The sequence below is a fragment of the Oryctolagus cuniculus genome, chromosome 6, assembly GCF_964237555.1.
Source record: "Oryctolagus cuniculus chromosome 6, mOryCun1.1, whole genome shotgun sequence".
In the NCBI taxonomy this organism is placed as follows: domain Eukaryota; kingdom Metazoa; phylum Chordata; class Mammalia; order Lagomorpha; family Leporidae; genus Oryctolagus; species Oryctolagus cuniculus.
In genome coordinates, this window is record NC_091437.1 from 13,269,504 (window position 1) to 13,289,795 (window position 20,292).

General features: G+C 42.3%; 1 protein-coding gene across 17 annotated transcripts in view; it reads left to right on the forward strand.

Moving 5' to 3' along the window:
- CSNK1G3 (casein kinase 1 gamma 3) overlaps positions 1–20,292 on the forward strand; it is a 133,345-nt gene that overhangs the window by 105,137 nt on the left and 7,916 nt on the right. For 8 of the 17 annotated variants that reach the window (XM_051843354.2, XM_051843350.2, XM_070076049.1 and 5 more), the window contains 3 exons: positions 2,806–2,901; positions 12,542–12,648; positions 13,185–13,208. In XM_051843354.2, the coding sequence (XP_051699314.1) occupies positions 2,806–2,901; positions 12,542–12,648; positions 13,185–13,208 (227 nt within the window). The remainder of the gene's footprint in view (positions 1–2,805; positions 2,902–12,541; positions 12,649–13,184; positions 13,209–20,292) is intronic. The other 9 variants (XM_070076052.1, XM_070076054.1, XM_070076053.1 and 6 more) reach the window with 3 other exon arrangements.

The window sequence follows — 20,292 nt, forward strand, 5'->3', positions numbered from 1 at the left end:
CGTGTCTTCCACGTGGGTGCAGGGGCCCAAGGACGTGGGTAGTCTTCCACTGCTTCCACTTGAGACTTCCCAGCGACTTGGGAAGTCTTCCACTTCCCAGGCCATAGCAGAGAACTCGATTGAAAGTAAAGCAGCCGGGACTCGAACAGGCGCCCGTATGGGATGCTGGCACTGCAGGTGTTGGCTTTACCCTCTATGCCACAGTGCCGGCCCCCTGCATCTTTTTGAAGAAGGGTAGTATGTTGTGCTTTTTAACTCTGACAGGTTTTATTCCATCAAATTTCAATTGAGGATTAAGACAAGAATTAGAGGAAAGAACACCACTTGTTTAGAACCATAGCAAAATAACATGCTGCATTTTAGGGAATAGTTTACCATATTCTGTAAATGATAGTCAATATCAAACGATCACTTTAAAACATTTGACTTAGAAATATTGGAAGCTTAAGTGTTTCATGAGTAAATTATTTTATATATAAAATATAGTTAGTTGATGGCTTGAAGCACTTTGATATTAAACTGGCTTTAGAAAGAAATGGCCCAGCAGTCTAGACTCAAAAGCTTGTGTTTTATAAGACAGAGTTCATTTCTTGATTGCACTTTAAAGAAAATCGATTATTTTCTCTAAATTCCTTGAGTTGAACTGTTAGTAAGAAAAACACATTGTTGTATTAAATATTTTTTTAAAGATTTATTTATTTCCTTGAAAGAGTTACACAGAGAGAGAAGGAGAGGTAGAGAGAGAGAGAGGTCTTCCATCCACTGGTTCACTCCCCAGTTGGCCACAACGGCTGGAGCTGCACCAATCCAAAGCCAGGAGCCAGGAGCTTCTTCTGGTTCTCCCACGTGGGTGCAGGGGCCCAAGGACTTCTGCTTTCCCAGAGCATAGCAGAGGGCAGGATCAGAAGTGGAGCAGCGGGGTATCGAACTGGTGCCCATATGGGATGCCAGCACTTCAGGCAGCAGCTTTACCTGCTACACCACAGCACTGGCCCCATGTTTTATTAAAATGTAAAATTTTTAACTTTACATGTTTCAGACATGTGTTGTGAGCAAGACAGGAGGCTTACTGAGGGTGGGATCCTTAATTTATTTGTGTAAATCCCCACACACTCTGAAACTCACAAACCTATACACCTTTGCACACACACACGAACACAGACTCACACATACACACAAATATACACACACAGAACTGCAAGAAATTCTTTAAGATAGATTTATATTTGGAATTTGAGGTCTGGATATACAGATTCTCATCATGTTATAAAAGTGTAGTATTTTAAAAAAAAAAAAAAAAACCTCTCCTTAAATATCTGTAATTCAGTAATTAAGTTAAGTTCTATGAGATATACATAGTTTACAATCCCAAAGGGGGAAAAAAAATTCTTTCAAATGATTGATACCTTTGAAAGGCCCCCAGATCAACAGTTAATAATCCAGAGTTCGTGGTTGAAGTTCAGGGGATTCTTCTGTTGTATGTGAAATGCTGCATGGATGTACCTGTTCATTTGAATGAGAAGTTGCATAGCTTTTAGTATATTTTTAGAGTTCCTTGGCTCCAGTTGCCTATTGTGCTAGATATCTGTCTCAGTGTTAACCATCGTTTTCATTCTTTCATCTTGTTTAGATTTGATTTCTTCTAATTTATTTCAGTGTAAGTTACAGATCTTCTAAGTGCTGGTTGTAAATTTGGAAAGTTTAAAGTAAATATATCGTAGAACTATAATTGTTTTGGTGACCTCGTTTATGCCGCTGAGTATGTGATTTTGCATTCTACAATTTAATTTAGAAAGCTTGGTGGCAGAACATTTATTCTCTCCCTCGGAAAGTTGCTCTGGCTACTTGCCCTTACCCGGACTCCGTATAGCCCAAAGGGCTTGGCACTTAGTGGCAAGATTTTCTTGGCTTTTGTTGCAAAAGAAAGCCAAGGTCACTGAAAGCTTTAAGGAATGAGTAATTGTGATGAGGAGCTAGGTGGTATTATTGCAAGAGAAGTAGACTCTGAGTTGGAGTCCAGGGTTGCACTTTGCTAGCTCTTGAGCTTAGGGAAGTCTGAGTGGCTTCATCAGTAAAATTCGAGTTAGACTGTCCATCTGAAAATGAAATAGCACCTGTAAAGCAGCTTTTGTAGAAGCCAACCATTTTTTTGTTAACACTGTCCACATTAAATTTGTTTCATAAAAATGGATTCCTTAATTTGAACCTGATAAGAAGAGATTAAGAAAGCAAAGGGATTTATAAGTAGGATTGCCACTTTTTAAAAAAATTGATGTTTTCAAAGAGCTTTTGCTGTTTTTTCAGTTTGCTGGCACAATCAGAAACAGGGTATTAAGTGAGAGAGAACATTTTTCTAGAATCTCAAGTACAGCTATTTAAGGTCTGTCTTTCTTACCTTGATGAAATAGCCCCTCATCAGAAAGCCAGTGGGACCTCTACTGTGGGCCTTTCAGGGCCTTCTTGGTGTGTTGGGAGTGCTGTCTTGGGCACTCCCTCTTTAGCTCCCTGGTTGTTTGTCGACATCATTTATAGAATTAAAGCACAGAGTCTGAGATCTCTACAGTCCTTTTAGTTCTGAAATTTTAAGGTTCAATTTTGTTTTTGTTGATCATTGCCTAGTTTAACAGTTTAATTGAAGTCTCTCCACATGCCATTTGCAAAAGATAACGACACTGATGATTCAGAATAGTAAGATTACCTTAACTTTCCTTTTATACATTTGTTTTTCACATTGTGAGGATGAGCTGTTTAACATATTGGGTTTTTCTTCTTCCATGCATGCCACATGCATGAAACACATGGCAGTCGGCAGACCCCAGGGCAGCTTGGGACTCCCAGCAGGCCAATCCCCACCATGTGAGAGCTCACCTTGCAGCAGACAGACATGGTGGCTCGGTACAGGTATTTTCTGATTTTTGCATGAGTGCTTATTCCCCAAATTTATACAACTAACCCTTTTTTTGGAACTCGTGGCATGATTTCATATCCTAATGGAAAGCTTGTTGCTGAACTCTATCTATAATTCTATTCTTTTGTTATTTAACCAGAAAACAAAGTTAACATGGTCGAGAAAGACCACCAGAGATACTAAGATTTTGCCTTTGTTTATTTTTTACAAGTATATGCAGTAGTATTTAAGTCATATTTATAACAAATTAGAAAAACAAACTGTATTACTTAAATATATTAAATTTTATTTTTTTAATCATAAACTCAGTTTTTAATGCCTTAAGTAATTATATGTTTTCCCTCACATTGATTTTACCTTTTTCAGTCTCAAGTCAGTTAAGTAGATATTTATTTTTTATCTTCAGTACTCAGAACTTACTTCCTGATTCAGTCAGATAACATGATCTTAATTTTTCTAAAGGCATTAAATTTTTTTTTTTTAATTTGAACGAGTGAGACACACACACAGAGAGAGAGAGAGAGAGAGAGAGAACTCCCATCGCTGATTCACTGCCCAAATGCCTGCGGTGGCTGGGGCTGGGCAAGGGCTATGGCTAGGGATAGGCTAGAGCCAGGAACTTGAACCTTAATCCACATCTTCTAAGTGGGTGGCAGGAGCTCTGTTACTTGAGCCATCACCACTGCTTTCCAGAGTCTGCCTTGGTAGGAAGCAGATGGAGTTAGGAGCTGGAGCCAGGCACTGAGTCCAGACATTCTGTTGTGGGACAAAGGTGTCTTAACCAGTTTCTTAACTGTTAGGCCAAATGCCTTTCCGTTTTTAATGGCATGTTAATTATTGTAGAAGATGCTGGATAAAGAATAATTTATGTCATAAGTATTTATTAAATACTCCTCGATACACTTTGTGGACCTTTCACACAAGTTTAGAGCATTCCTTTATTTATGATTTCCTCTTTTCCTTTTTTTTATACCCCTGGGCACAGGTGCTATATTCTGCCCTCCCATGACCTTAAATTTTAATTATATGTGTGTATTGTGGAAACAGGGAAAGATGACTGTGTCTCATGTCTTTTAAAATGTCAGTTTAAGATAATGTGAATGCTTGGTTAGAGTTGTTGAGATTACAAGTGTTACCTCAGTCCATTTCATTTTAGAATCATTTTGATTTTTCCTCCATATAATTTCACTTGAAAAAATTTTCATTATTTTATCAAATTTGCATTTTTCTTGGTATGCACCAATGGATTCTGTATTTTAGATGTTATTTCTTGCTTCAGTTACTAAAACATCAGTTTGCGGTTAAGTCTTAAGAGCACACATTTTTTTCCCACCATTAAATTTTAGAGATAATTTAAAATGCATAGCCGGATATTTTTACAGAATTTATAGTGTGTGGAGTGTTTAGTAATGAGTAATGGAAGTATTTGAATACTTCTTAAAAGCCTAGGGTAAAAGACCCAGAAATAAGGGTTCCTGAACTGTAAAATTTTTGATCAACTCAATTTCTTTCATTGGACAAGCAAACGGAGCAAGTTGTATATAATTTGCACAACACAAACTGATTGTACACATTTCTGTGATGCTGAGTTTGTGTGCACACTATTCTTTCTAATGTTCTGCTCAGCGCTCAGGGAAATGTGCAGCTGTTTAGGCACTGTATTAGAAAGCCTTCCTACCACTTCTGTAGCTTTAACTCCAGTGTACTTCCTTAACTTCTTCCTCTTCTGTGATTCCTAAAGGGGCATCCTTGGCTCCCTTTGGATTGTCAAAGGGTGAATAATGGTTATTGGCTCATCACTCAGTCCTTCATGGTCTGTTCTTTCAGATTGTTTCCATAGACGTATTTGGACTTTGTTATTTTCTTCCAGTTTCTCTCCCACACATCTCATTTCATTCTAACATGCAAAGAAGTGATCACTTTACTTACTAGAATTGCGATAGTACATAGAATAAATACATATATAAAATAAGCAATTGTATACTATTCATTGAGTTCATAAAACTGTCTCAAAATATTAACTGACTTGATTTGATGGATATCAAAATAGTTTGATTTTCATGAAAAATTTACTAAGTAGGATCATGCGTGAGTCTTGTACCAATTCAAAATAAGGACTGAATTCATTTATAATTTATATCCTACATACTTTCAAAGTTACTTGAGAAATTATAACTCTTGTATAATTTAACTAATGAAATTACAAATTTAAACTAATAAAAGGAAAGAAAATTAGCTAAAATGTGAGCTAATGTGATTATAATTGAATACTATAGTTAAAACAGAACAAAGAAAAACAGTATGTTCTATCATTTTACATGTATGATAAAAACAAGAGATAAAAGAAAAGACCTTATTACAGCATGAAAGAATTAGAGGAATTTGCCTGTTAAAGGACTTCCAAGCATTGGCTTTGCAGGAAGTAGATACTGATACTTTATATGGCAATTAAAAATATTCTCAACAAATATTAAGGGCATATTATCGGAATAGGTAGCTGGTGGGTAGTAAGGTGTGATGCAGATCTGTGATCCTCAGATAGAGCCTGCAGATGCCTGCGGTGAGGCTCTGTGTGCCTGTGGCATGTGTCTGTCCCTCACCTGTCGTTTCCTTCTTTCTCTGGACCTGATTTTTCTCTCAGTCCAGCGCTAGAAACATTGCAGGCTAGTTGGAGCTGACGTGCGGGGTGAAATCTTGCCCTTTCAGACTACAGGAGGTCCTCAGGTGTTTGTGACTCCACTTGAGCTTCGAGTAGCAGCTGAGAAGCAGAGCTTGGATTTGACTCCTTGCCTTTGCAGAGCTAGCAGAGCACACACAGACTGCCCGGTGAGGCTGTGCCTCGGAGCGTAAGCGCCACAGTCCGATTGGAATTAAAGTCCTGTGTTTTAGAGGGTTTATCATTAAACTGTGGTTTTGTGAAAACTCAGTGTTTTAAAGATGCATTAGCTTAGAGGCTGCTCCTTATGAAGTGCTAGATAAGTAGAATTTATTGCTTTTGCAAATTTTAAGGAGCCTGTCTAATGTTTTTCTTCATCTCTGGTAAGTAAAGTATACAGACATAGCCAAAAGAAGGCATTACCAAATGGAATCTTTCTAATTTAATTTTATCTCTGTAGTGAAATCATGTTAATTCATTAGCCGGAAGGATATAACTACACATCTGTTGATCTTTCCCACTGAGAAGACTAAGAATGATATTTGAATGAGTGAACGTGTTTTGGAAAGCCCCTAGGGCCATTGTATGTGCCCCTCTGTGGTTCCCTTTAGAATCAATGCTGATAAATTGCCTGAGAAACTTAGAACCACCACATTAAGATTCTTAGCCATTCGTTATTGAGCAATTATCTATATGTTAAAAGTTTACCAGGAGCAAGATACAGTGTTCTGAAAGAAGAGCAGAGAGCTTTAATGACTGTTCTCATGGCGCTTTTTATCAGTAGAAAAGGCTGATAGGCAGGCACCAGGGTAAGTGGGGATTGCACAGGGTGCTAGGAGAGTCTACAGGAAGAGAACCTCAGCAGGGTTTAAAGGATCAAGGTTTCCTGGAAAAAGTGTTCTCTAAATTGAGGCTTGAAGAATCTATAGATAGTGCTCAGTGAGGAAGACAGGAGGAGACCAGAGAGGAGTGTCCCAGGCAGGAAGAGAGCACGCACAAGGTGGAATTCAGGAGTACTGGTGTGTGCTGGGAAGTGGGACTGAGCACCAGGCAGGGTGCAGGTCATGAAGGAGCTAGTCAGTCTTGGTATTAAATTTGGACTTTGGGCTGAGGATATTGTGGAGCCACCAAGAGAATTAGGAGGCAGACTTGATTGGTCTAACGTTTGTGAGGACTGTGCTGTAGACTGGATTGGAGGGAGAGAGTGTGGCAGAGTCTCGGGCCTGGAGCTGGGGAGGAAGGGTGGGTGGTGGAGATGAAGAGAGATGAAAAGGCCTGAGGAATTATTGGAAGGCAGAGTTCAGTTGTGTGTAGGGGTGAGGAGAAAGGAAGAGTTCAGTTGTTCTCCTTTTTGGTGTATTTCTGCCTAGCAAATCAGTATATCCAAAATTTGGTTTTGGGATCGCACTCGAAGCAGACAGTGTAACCTCTCATTCCATCGCAGCTGTGCACTCCCCTGTAGCACAGCGCGGCTGAACTCAGTGCCCGCTGCAGGTCTGATCCATGAAGCTGGGCGGCAGCTCCGGAGGCAGAGGGAAGGGGGCAGTAGTTACAGACACTGCTGAAGAACGGTTGTCATAGCACAGTGTGCACCTGCTTGTTGTTGGGAGATCTCTTGCGTTTGGGCAGCCTGTGGTCCGAATCTAGGGCATCATGTGGCAGGAGGGCAAAAAGGGCAGTCACAGGTTGTGCAAGACAGGTGCTGCCAGGCACTGTTGGGGAAACCAAAGGACACTGTTAGCTGTTGTAACGCACAGTGTGATATTTTATGCAGGAGAGCATCAGAAATACAAATACAGGTGGTGTTAACAGGAAAAGGATTAGACATGTATCTTGAGTGGTAAGGAGAGTATGTGGTTCATAGAGGTGTACTGATGGAGGCCACATCTGAATCAGTTCTCACGGTCGTGCCCACTGTGAATGCTGACTTTTCCAGACCATTTCTAGAACTGCCTTCTCTGTCCAGTCTCTGAAAACTGATGAGTTACTACAAGGAACAAAACGGGTACATCAAAACGGGTACATAATTTTGTTCCTACTCTTCTGGGGGTGCTGTAATGTGCAGAAGAGAAGTTGTGGAAGGAGTGTACCTGTCTGCCGTCACTGCAGAAATGATTTCCAGTCCACTTCCTTCAGTGTACTTTAGGAAGTTCCTTGTCCAGTTATTACTGGGAGAGATCAGTATTGTGAGTGTGTTTTGGTGTTCTTTTATGATAGCATTACAATCCCATCTTCAAGGATTAGAATGCTCAAAGAAAACAGAATTCTAATCAGTTCTTCTATACACAGAAGTTCAGTTGAACATCCATCTGGGTTAATCTCTGTGCTTGGGGTCATCTTCTGGAATATCAGGAGCATCAGTTAAATAACTCTTGCTATCATCTGTGGAATGTTTAAGAAAGTTTATTTCATAAAGTACCTTGGTACCATGGCACAGGTCCAGTAAACTCTGAAAATTACTCTTTCAACTCTGTCTCATTTGTTAATGTGCTTTCTTATAGATCTCTTTGAGAAAGAGCTGAGTATGTAAATAAAATGCATGATGTTTAATGTTTCCAGTGTATTTATGGAAGAGATAGAGATCTGGTGACTTAATGGAGCCTCTGCTATGCCTAGGTTATTACACTCACAGGAAATCAAATAGAGACTAGGAAGACAGTCACCTGATTTGTGTGAATTCATTAAATCTGGAAAATATGCTAATTAGCCTTTAAAATATATTGACTACAAAGATCCCGTGTTTATTGTTTAGTCAAAAGTCTGCAAGAGGAAATTATTGCAAAATTAGATCGGACAAGCATCTGTTACATGAACTACTGTGTATCTCCCTCCCTTACCTGTGGACTGTGTTCCCAGTCCCTCATCTTCAACTCTGATCAGATAACTGGAGCCTGGCTGCTTTTTTTTTCCTTCCTTTTTTTACTTGTTAAAATAAGAACTGCTCTGAGTTTCTTGACAGATTGGAAATGTCAAAAGAAATTTTTTCAAGAGCAACACGAATCATGTAAAACACCTGACTGATAATTTTCAAATGTGAAACCTCAGATTATCTGTCATTTTTCATATTCTTTCATTAAAGGAATGATCCTGATGAATAACCACTATTTCAGAGATTGCCTTATCCTAGGTCAAGTTGGAATTTTAGGAATATCACCTAAGAAGAGGCATTCTTTAGAGCATGACTTATAAAAACAATTGATATTTGCAGTTATTCCTCCATTTCTGTTCCAAAGTGCCCCACCCCAGCACACGGCACAGGTATCCAACTGCACACACTCACGTCTCACAGACAGGAAGTGCTTGTGTGTAAGCTGTGTACACCCTCCATGACTTTTAGGTTTTCTCTGGGTTACTTCAATACTTAATACAGTGTAAATGCTGCAGTTAACAACACTGTGTTATTTAGGGAATAACAAGAAAAATGTCTGTGCACACTCAATATGCACAGAGATTTTTTTTCCTGGATCTTTTATCAGTTAAATCCATGGATGTCAAACCCATAGGTAAGAAGGGCCAACTGTATTTGCTTGATTGATGTATTTAGACTTCCAGGAATATAGTGACATTATTTACAGTAAGACTTCTTCATTTCTCCTTTCCAAAGTGACCACTCATTTTAGGTGACACAGTTTTAATGCCATGCCACACTCTTACGTCATGGTGTGGAGCTGGCGGACTTGAGGGAGGGTGACAGTAGTGCGAGGTCTTTGTTACCATGTCTGTCTTGTTCTCACTCTGCCACTCTGGCCCCTGCTTGGTCTGGGAAGGGGGAAGGAATTTGGGGAACTCTGCAAATTTTACTAAGTAAAGATGCTACTTCTTCGGGTCTGCTTTGGTCAGGCAGTTACAGTGAGGCTTGGAACATTTCAGCAACAGAAAGTGTATCCAAGCCAGCGTGAAAAGTCTTTCTCTGTGAACGAATTATCTAACTAAAAAGTTTAGGTAGTTAATATTGTTGGAAAATATGTAGATCTCATGGTTGGATATAGAATACCTGGGTTTCCAGTTTGCAGTTAGCTGCCTGCAGGGAAAGCATGTTGGAGGAGCTGCCTGGTCCTTTCAGCGGTTGGGGGCCAGAGACCCTGAGAGAACAGAAATGCTGAACGTGTCCCTGAGGGGCCGGCGGCAGGAGCTGCTCTGGGAGCTGCTTTACCTCTCTCCTGTAGCGGCACTGTGCCGGGGAGAGCTAGGACAGAGCAAAGACCTAAATAATGCTGAAGAATTAGAACAAATAATTGTTTTTAAATGTCTCCAGAAAGAGAAAGAAACATAGAGAGACCAGTTCACTCCAAGTCAGTAGAATGACCGAAGCGGGAACATGAGGCCCCTCACGCAGGGAGGCGGGCTTAGATTACGTGAGCTTTCCCTGGGTTGCCTCTGTAGTTGATTAACAGTTTGGCATGTCTTCAGCTGTAGGGATGAATACAGGGTTCATTTCTAAGTTTATATTCCATGTAGAGATAGCAAACTGGATTTTCATAATTCCTGAATTTCTCAGATACACTGGTTAGTTCCGAGTTTTCCAGTTACTTTCCTTTGGATGGGGGAGAGTGGCCTGTTGCTTCATACTAGACTACCGCCAGGTCCTCAAGCACAGGATGTTTGTCCTGTTTGCTCTGGCAACAGTGCCCGCTAGGAACGTTTGAATGAAGATATGACGCTCTGTGAATAATACTCACAGGTCTAGTAGTTCGCTCCCCGACTTTGGTGTCCATGCCTTTGTGATAGTAACCTTTTTTCTCGTAGAAAAAGTGAATGATAGATGGGGAAGGTAGATTAGCTTTTCATTACTATAATGAGATGCCCGAGGCAGGCCGACTTCATAAAGAGAGGATGTTTGCTGTTGCTCGGGTTCTGAGGGTTCTCAGTCCAGGGTCAGGCAGGCCACACTGGCTGGCACTCGGGTGATGGTGTGCTTGCTGATAGAGTCCTGAGGCCCACAGGCCATCGTAGGGCAAGAGATAGCAGGTGTTTCTGTCTCTGTGCTTTCCTGGTTTATCCCTCCTTTTAAATCCACCAGGATTCAATTGGGGGCCCACCCTATTCAGCTGACCTAACTTTAATTTCTTTCCAGAGAACATTGACACTGGATTAAGTTTCTGTCCTTTTGGTATCATTAATTTGTGATTTTGAGGATTAAGCTGCTGTATGAGTTTGGTGGCCAGTTCTTATATCAACTATGGCAGACAGCATCAAAGACTGTTCTTAGAAGCCAGTGGTGTGGCATAAGCAGGTTAAGCTGCCATTGGCAGTGCCAACATCCCATAGGGGATCCAGTTTGGATCCTGGCTGCTCCACTTCCAATCCTGGGAAAGCAGCGGAAGAGGCCCAACTCCTTGGACTCCTACACCCATGTGAGAGACCCAGAGACCCAGATGAAGTTCCTGGCTTGGGCCTGGCACAGCCCTGGTTGTTGCAGATGTCTGGGGAGTAAAGTAGTAGATGAAAGATGCTCGCTCACTCGCTTCCTCTATCTCGCCCTTCCTTCCTCCCTCTCTCTCTGCCTTTGACTCTCCTCTGTAACTCTGTCAAATAAATAAATAAATAAATATTTAAAAATTAAAAAAGACTCCTTAGATTTGGAGCCTGGATTCTGGGAAGGTGCTAGAGCTTTAACTGGCATACAGACCATGGGAAAAGTAACATTTTCTTTTAAAAAAAGAGAGATTTATTTATTTGAAAGTCAGAGCTATAGAGAGAGTGAGAGCAGAAGGAGAGATCTTCCATTGCTGGTTCATTCCCCAAATGGCTACAACAGCCAAGGCTGGGCTAGGCCAAAATCAGAAGTGTATCAGGGTCTCCCATGTGAGTGGCGGGGGCCCGAGCGCTTGGACCATCTTTAGCTGCTTTTCCCAGATGTGTTATCAGGGAACTGGATCAGCCAGGAGCTGAACTGGCACCCACATGGGATGCTGCATCTCCTCTTTAACGCTGACTTTTCGAATAATTCAATTTTTTTAAAAAAAATTTTGATGCAAAAAATTGAAATCCATGCATATTTTTCATAATTTACATTTTCCATGAGTTATTTCAACATTCCTAGTATTTCGCGCCCAAGGAAATTTAACTTTTAATTCAGTTTTCCTTGAGGATTTTGATGTGGACTGCCAAGGCCGTAAGGAGAGAAGACACTTGATGTATTGGATAGAGGTTGGTGCCCTGAGGGGAAGGTGAAGCATGTCAGAGAGGTTGGAGGCATTAGATCATAAGGGGCTTTGTCATTTGGAGTTGGGAGTGTGACTTGTTACTGTAAATGAAATGGGAAACCAACAGCTGGAAGGCATTGAGCTGGGAATTATACCCAAAGGAGCACCCTGGTTGCTGTGTGGAAAATACATTTGGGAATGGGGGCAGGGCAGCAAGTGAAAGTTGGAGTTGATAGTTTGTTGTTGTTACTTACTGAAGATTTGTCGTGACCTGGATTTAGTAATAACAGAGATGGTGAGAACTGATTAGATATGAAAACGTAACTGACCTGCTGATGGTTTAGATGTGCGATTACGGTCAAAGAGGAATCACAATGAGTTCTTGAACAACTGGGCAGAGGGACGCATTGCCATTGGTTTAGGTGAGCAGTATGAGATGGAGACCTGAGCATGACGTAGCTGCAAGTGAAGCATCACTCGGGAGGAGCAACCTTATAGTTTCCAGGGAAGTAGTTCTCGATGTGGCAAGAAAGCGACATAGACGGGTACACAGAGGAGAGCTGGCTGAGAAGCAAGTAGGAGAGTTGCCTGTAAAAACTAGGAGAGGAGACAAAAGACAGAAATTCCAAGAAAGGAAGTAAGTCAGAAAGTACATATTAGCACTATTATTATATTCAGTTATGAACAACTGCCTACTAATTATTTTGTACTGATTATATTAACTCTCTTATTTAATTTTGTTTATTAGTGTATATCCTCTGACTTAGTTTGTCTGCATGTGTATGTGTGTAATGTGTGTACCTATATATGTACAATTCCTTTTCTTTACAGGTTGTAAGTTCTACAAATGGAGAGTTAAATACAGATGACCCTACTGCTGGACGTTCAAATGCTCCCATCACAGCCCCTACAGAAGTAGAAGTGATGGATGAAACTAAGTATGTTTTGCTTTTTTTTAACTAATGTTTTCTACTTAAACTGCGCATGTTTGAGATTTCTGGTCACTTAAAATTATTGCAGGAATTTTTTTCTTCATGAAATCGTTGCATGCAAAACAAAGTAGTGTGCTGAATTGTTGTAATGACTAAATTTTAACTAGTTCTGTTTCAGTTACTACTTTAACAGTATAAAGAGTTATTTTAAACCTGGGTTCAAGTTCTTGTTTAGAATTAACAGCATAGTTTAGCTTTTGATCTCTTAGGAGTATTAGTGCATGAAAGTTCTTGCTGTGTTGTTGATGATAATTGTTCCCCATAAACATAAGAATAGTTGCTAATCTTATACAATGCTGCATGGTTAAATATTAGTTTAAATTTAATTTTTAAAAATTTAAATTATAGTGTTGCTTGGAAAAAATTAAGCATGAAAAACAATGTGATAATTTCAATATGGGCTGTTTCTGATGATCTCTCTCTCTCTTTGTCTCTCTCTCTTTGTTTTCTTGTGTTTTGCTTTCTTTTGTTTTTGTGTATAGCTGCCAGAAAGTGTTGAACATGTGGTGAGTTCTCAAGTGTAGGCAGGCAGAAATAGCTCCGTTGATTTTCATTTCAAAGATACAGCATCATTTCGTGGCTTTTAAAAACAAACCATTCAACATAAAAATTATAATTGGTAAAAGTTACTAAATGTATTTGATGTCATTAACATTAGTCTGAAAAGCAAGACGTAATTAAGGAGCCGTTTTGCCTGCTGCAACTTTTTTTGCTTAAAATGCTGTAGATTTGGGGACATTTTCTAACCAAGTAGATAATATGCCAATCCTGCTTGTGCATTTGTTTTGTAACACAGGGTTTTTGTTTGTTATTTTAAACAGAAACATATTTTTGAGTTAAGTTTTCTTTTTTCCTGTTTATTATTAAGAACATACAGCAGTCCACTCCTCTGTAGTATCACTAAAACAATATTTCATTTACTAACCAATTGTCATTGCCATTAAGTACAACACTGATAACATTTTATGATAAAATATAGAAGAAACATAAAAAAATCACCATCCAAATAGCCTGTGTTAATTACAGATTTTAGGGAAAATAATATTAGTAGAAGTAATATTGAATGTAGATTAATTTTTGACATATGCTTTTAGTTGTGTTACAGTGTTTAAAATACTTCTCTCAGTTTCTGTCAGTTTCAGAACAACTTTCCAATCAACCTTGGCATAAATAAAGTTGCCTTGCTTAGTCAATTTTGAAACCTCTTGTTCAGATTGAAAAGGAACCTTAGCTGTAATTTCCCAAATAATGCTTATTTGTTCAGTGCGAAATGAGGAAACTTTTGTGGATGCTTCTTGAAGAGCAGCGAACAAGTATCCGTTTAAGTCAGTTTTCACTGTAGAATTTATTGCTGATGTGACTTAGTGTATTTGAGAATAAGGATGCTTCAGAAAAGCATGTATGTTAGGAAAAAGCTATGCATAAGTTTCCAAACTTTTTGCACCAAGGTGAACTTACCTATTAGTTCCATTCCCACAAGGTTTTTGAAGCACCTGTATCATCAGTCAGCGATGCACTTGTGTGTTTTTAAGTGAAGAATAAGGCAGAGTGGCTTGTGTGTTCCTGTAAGTCTCAGTGCAGTCCCAGGCAGCTCTGAAAGCACGTGCCCTGTGTGCCGGACGTCGAATGTCGCCTCTGCACGTCTTTGTGGCCTTCCTTCCTCAGGAAGTTGTTGAGAACAGGAAGTGAGGGGTGACAAAGCTTGGTGTTCTGCCTGGCGCCTGGCGGTTCTCAGTAGCACTTCGCAAGCGCCTCCTTGTTTCCTTGTGCCCACCTGCCAGTGCCGTCTCCCTTCCGTGTTCCTCCCATTCCCTGCCAGTATCCTGTGTTTTCACTGGCTGTGCTGTGCTCACGTCCTTTTCAAGATTACTCTCAGTCCAGACGACTACGTTCATCCGTCTGTTCATTCAAAATCCATCCGTATGAGATACTCAGAAATATCTCATAGAGCCCTTGCTCTTAAGTAGACTGCACACCAACAGGGGGGGCTGCAGATCATCAGCATCTCCCAGCATACCCTAGATACTATCAAACAAGTATTAACCAAACCTGTAAGAATTTGCAAGGATAAAGATTCCATCATGGCCCAGGTGATCAGAGAATGTTTGTGGCGGTGACTTTGGAAATGGCATAGTTGTGTGCAGTTGGGGTGGGCGTGGGTAAGTATTTTTATGGGGTTGTGTCTCTGTCTGTAAGTGGTGGAGGATGGGAAGGCTGTGTAGGGATGAACCTCTCCTGCCAGAGAGCTTGGTATAGCACCAAGGCCCGCTGTGACAGAGTGCAGCCCTGCCTGGCTTTCCCAGCCCGTTTCCTTTCTGGTCCCTATATTCCATTGATTTGTTAAGGTTGCCTTTGCTGTGTTCTCTGTGTATCTCCTGCTAGACAGTACTTTTTGAATTTCTTGAAACAAGGTTTTAAAAATCTTTACATCCTCAGTGTCTAAGACAGTATGTCCATATGAATTATTCCTAAATAATTAACTAGTGTGATATACCCATATGATAGATTATCTGAGGTGAAATTGAGAAGGTTAGGGTAAATGAAAGATGCAGACACAAATGTGTTACATATTATGTGATTGCGTGTGGATGAGATGTCCGGAATACTCGCATACAGAGGCACAAAACGCAGATGAGTGATGCCAGCAGGAGAGGACGCTGGGGTGACTGCTAGGAAATCGCAGACTTTCTCTGCAGGTGGTACGAAGGTTTTGAGTTAGATAGTGAATATGCGGAACGGCACAGGCTGTATAGTTTAAAGTGTGAATTTTATGACTGAGGCTGTGTCTTAAAGCGATTATTTAGGAACATTAGGAACACTCCTAAGAGTTCATCACTGTGTTCCTTTTAGTCTGTGACTCAGACTTTTCTCTGAGTCGCCTCTGTTGCTCTCGGGTCTGCCACCAGTGGACGTGCTCAGCATTGTCCTTTGGCACTTCTTTCCCCTTGAGCTCTCCATAGCTGTGGCTGGCCACCCTCTCTGATAGTCACCCGTTAATTAGAATATACGTGGGGCCAGTGTTGTGGCACAGTGGGTTAAGCTGTCGCCTGCACTACTGGCATCCCAAAGGAGAGCTGGTTTGAGTCCCAGCTGTTCCATTGCCCATGTAGCTTCCTGATAATGTGCTGTGGAAAGTAGCAGAAGGTGGCCCAAGTACGTGGACCCCTGCCACCTATGTGGGAGACCAGAATGGAGTTCTTGGCTCCTGGTTTCCTCCTGGCCCAGTTCCACCATTGTGGCCATTTGCGGAGTAAACCAGCAGATGGAAGATCTCTTTATCTTTTTCTTCTTGTAACTCTACATTACAAATAAAGAAATAAATTTTTTAAAAAAAAAATATTCTCTGATAGATACTTTAGTATCCGCAAGTTTTTAAGAATAGTTCCTCACTAGAGTAAATATGAGGGTACTTCAAAAAGTTCATGGAAAAGTAGAATTAGAGGATAAGTTTATTTTAGTGCAAAATCCATGCATAGTTGTTTTTTTTTTTTTTTTTTTTTGTAATACGCATTTTCTGGGACTAGCATCATGGCACAGTAGATTAAGACAATTCTGCCATTCCATATGAGTGCCATTTCTTTTTTTTTTTTTTTGACAGGTAGAGTGGACAGTGAGAGAGAGAGAGAGAGAGAAAGGTCTTCCTTTTGCCATTGGTTCATCCTCCAATGGCCGCCGCGGCCGCGCGCTGCTGCTGGCGCACTGCACTGATCCGATGGCAGGAGCCAGGTACTTCTCCTGGTCTCCCATGAGGTGCAGGGCCCAAGCACCTGGGCCATCCTCCACTGCACTCCCGGGCCACAGCAGAGAGCTGGCCTGGAAGAGGGGCAACTGGGACAGAATCCGACGCCCTGACCGGGACTAGAACCCGGTGTGCTGGTGCCACAAGGCGGAGGATTAGCCTAGTGAGCTGCGGTGCCGGCCATGAGTGCCATGTCAAGTCTTGGCTGCCCCATTTCTGATCCAGTTGCTCCCTGATGAACCTGGAAAGGCAATGGAGGATGGCCCAAGTGCTTGAGACCCCTCCCACGTAGGAGACCAGGATGGAGTTCCTGGCTTCAGCCTATCTCTTCTCTGGCTGCTGCCGCCATTTGGAGAGTGAACCAGCAGATGGAAGGTCTCTCCCAATGATTCCTTTCCCTTTCTGTAACTGCCTTTCAATTAAATAAATATTTAAAAATTACATTTTCTGTGAAGTCTGGAGACCCCTCATAAACATGTATTTCAAAAAATTTACATCAAAATAAACTTATAATTCCATTCTCCATGAACTTTTTTTTTTAAAGATTTATTTATTTATTTGAAAGTCAGAGATACACGGAGAGAGAAGGAGAGTCAGAGAGAGAGGTCTTCCATCCGCTGGTTCACTCCCCAATTGGCTGCATTGTCCGGAGCTGTGCTGATCTCAAGCCAGGAGCCAGGAGCTTCCTCCGGGTCTTCCCATGCGGGTGCAGGGGCCCAAGGACTTGGGCCATCTTCTACTGCTTTCCCAGGCCATAGCAGAGAGCTGGATTAGAAGTGGAGCAGCTGGGACTCGAACTGGTGGCTATATGGGATGCAGGCACTGCAGGTGGCAGCTTCACCCTTTATGCCATAGTGCTGGCCCCTCCATGAGCCTTTTGAAGTAAGGTTATATTTAGTTTCCAAATGATGGACAATATTGTCTTCCCCATGTATAGAATATAGAATGGCCCCTTCATTAATAATGAGATTTTGTCTTACTTGTTCACAGTAGCTGAAAATTTTATTTCAAAACAAGTGATAGAAATGATAGCACCACCATCATTCTTTCTAGAAATTTAGGGTAACAAGGCTTCCTTTATTTATTTAAGACTTTTGTTTACTAATGTGAGAGACAGAGAAGCAGAGACAGAGACCTAGAGAGAGCTCCAATGTACTACTGATTCATTCCCAAAATGGGCCGGGCTGAAGCCGGGAGCCATCCTGGGTGCCGCAGTTGTAACCTGTTCTTAACCTACTGTGCCACAGCCATGGCCCCAGTTTACTTTTTTTTTTTTTTTTTTTTTTTTAGATTTTTTTTTTTTTAATTTAAAAGGCAGAGTAACAGAGAGAGGATGAGACACATAGAGAGTCTGTCTTCCATCTGCTGGTTCACTCCCCAAATGGCTGCAGTGGCTAGGGCTTGGCCAGGCTGAAGCCAGGAGCCTAGAACTGCATCCAGGTCCCGTGTTGCTGGAGGGGCCCAGCCACATGGGCCGTATTCTGCCTTCCCAGGCGTGTTAGTAAGAAAGAGCAGGATGAACTGGTGCTCAGGTGCGGGACGCCAGCGTCACAGGCAGCGGCTTGACCTGCTGTACCACAGCACAAGCCCAGGTACTTTGGCTTGTTTCTGTTTCTTTCCCTCCCTCCTGCCGCTGCTGCCTCCTCCTCCTTGTTCTCCTCCTCTTTTCCTTTTCTTGACTGTAGCGTGGGCTGTCTGGCAAGGAAGTCTAATGGAGGGTGCCACTGAGAGGAAGTAGGTTGAGGAGCTGGATTTTTAATAGCTGTGTGGACTCAGTGCTTTAGCTGTAGGAAAACGATTGATGAGATGTGAGAGGACAAGGAAGTGACTGCATTTCAGTTTGGATGGCAGATGAAGAGATGTAGGAGACTGGAAATCTGTTAGGAGGCTGTCGGCAGTGCCGGAGGTCAAGTTGAAAAGCCCTAAGCTAAGCCGCCGTGAGAAGACGGCAGAACTGCTGGTGCTTGGAGACTTGAGGGTCTTGAAGCTGGAGATGAGGGGGGGTTCACAGGCCCCCACCTGGTGTCGGTAGGTGGCTGATCTTGCTCTTCCTTACTCATTCTTAAAGTCAAAATCCAGAGATACGAAATTGTATTTCTCGTGTACATTTTAAGAGGAAAACGCTTTGTCAAAGAGTTAAAGATTAGATGTCACAGAAGCATGTTCTCTTTATACTCGTCGGCCCAGCCGGAGAGGCTGGGTTGTGGAGATCTGAGAAGGGAGGGTGGGGAGGTCCCAGAGTCCCTCAGTTGAGGCGTGAGCCAGTGTGACAGACGCGGGAGGATGGCCCATCACAGGCGAAGAAAAAGGTATGCATAAAGGCAAAATGGCCGTACTGTCTTGGCCCTTACGTGAGTGTTGTCTGCCTAACAGTACTTAAAGAAACAACCTGAGGGTTCAACAAGAACAGGACGTAGCACTTATTCGCAGAGGATTCTGGGATAGACACTTAGCTCACGACCTCTAGACTAGCTACTGAAAGATCTTGTCGAAGTGAGGACCTAACTTGGGAGAGCACATTGGCTCCCTAGAGCCATGAAAGGAATGATAGATAAAGAGCCACAAGAAAAGACGTGTAGACAAGAACATGACTTCAGTATCTGGTGAGTGTAGTTGCTTTCCCCAGGGTCGTGTCCTGGGCTGGATTGAAGAGACATCACGTGCGTGTGAACTAGCTCATCAGAAAACCAGGCCACTGCGTCGTGGGCAGCAAGGGGAGAGGTACTGAACATTTCTGTAGGTGCCCGTCATTTTCTCAGAGCAGCTGATTGGATTTACTGGTAACTTGCACACACTGTGTGAACCGCTGTGTGTGCTTGTTCCTGGAAGCCCTGCTGTCACTTGCAGGAGTTAGGATCAGTAACTGCCGAGGGCCTATTTTGCCCCCCAAGTTGTACCGGTGTGAAATTGCATTGTGCTTTTCTGCACACTTACTTACCCTCAGGTACACTGGAGGCGGGGATCCACTCCGTGTCCACAGTACTCAGCCCTGCATCCGTAACAGAGGCCCTGATGGAGCTCTGGAAGTGGGGGACTGACGAGCAGCCATGTGTTTAGGGCGGTGCTGCCTGCCAGTGCCATCAGGCCCTGTTAGTGTCTGCAGACAAGTCTCACACGGGCACGGAAGTCCCCATGTGACGCTTCATGAGGGTTTGTGGCTGTGGAACACGCTCTAGAATGATGGCAGGGTTCTCGCTGTCGGCGTTGACCGTGTTTCTGAGGCACAGCGTTCACCTGGTAAATGTTAAGTGCATGCCATCGCTGCGCCACTTCTGTTGGGATGTGTCTGTGCACAAGTGTGCACAAATGGAAGAATTTCAGCGTGGCAAGAAGTGAGAGAAGTAACAGACAGCAGTGGGACGCAGCAGCTGTGGGGGAGCGGCAGTTGCAGATGGAGTGCTCAGGACAGTTAATGGGAGACTGCACTAATTGATCTCTAAGACCATACATTATTTGTTTTGGTAGTTAATTTCATCTTAAGAAATTAGCGGCAGGGCTGACGTGGTGGCACAGTGGGTTAAGTCATGGCCTGCAAAGCCAGAGCCTCATATGGGCACCAGTCTTTGTTCCAGCTGCTCCAGTTCCAATCCAGCTGCCTACTAATGCACCTGGGATTGCACAGGAAGATGGCCCAAGTGCTTGGGCCCTTGCACCCATGTGGGAGACCGGATGGAGTTCCTGGTTCTTGGCCTCAGCATGGCTCAGCCTGGCTGTTGGGGCTATTTGGTGAATGAACTAGCAGATGGAAGATCTTTCTCTGTCTCTCCCTCTCTCCTCTCTCTCTCTCTCTCTCTAACTCTACCTTTCAAGTAAATGTTTTTTTAAAAAATGAAATAAATTAGCTGCAAGGT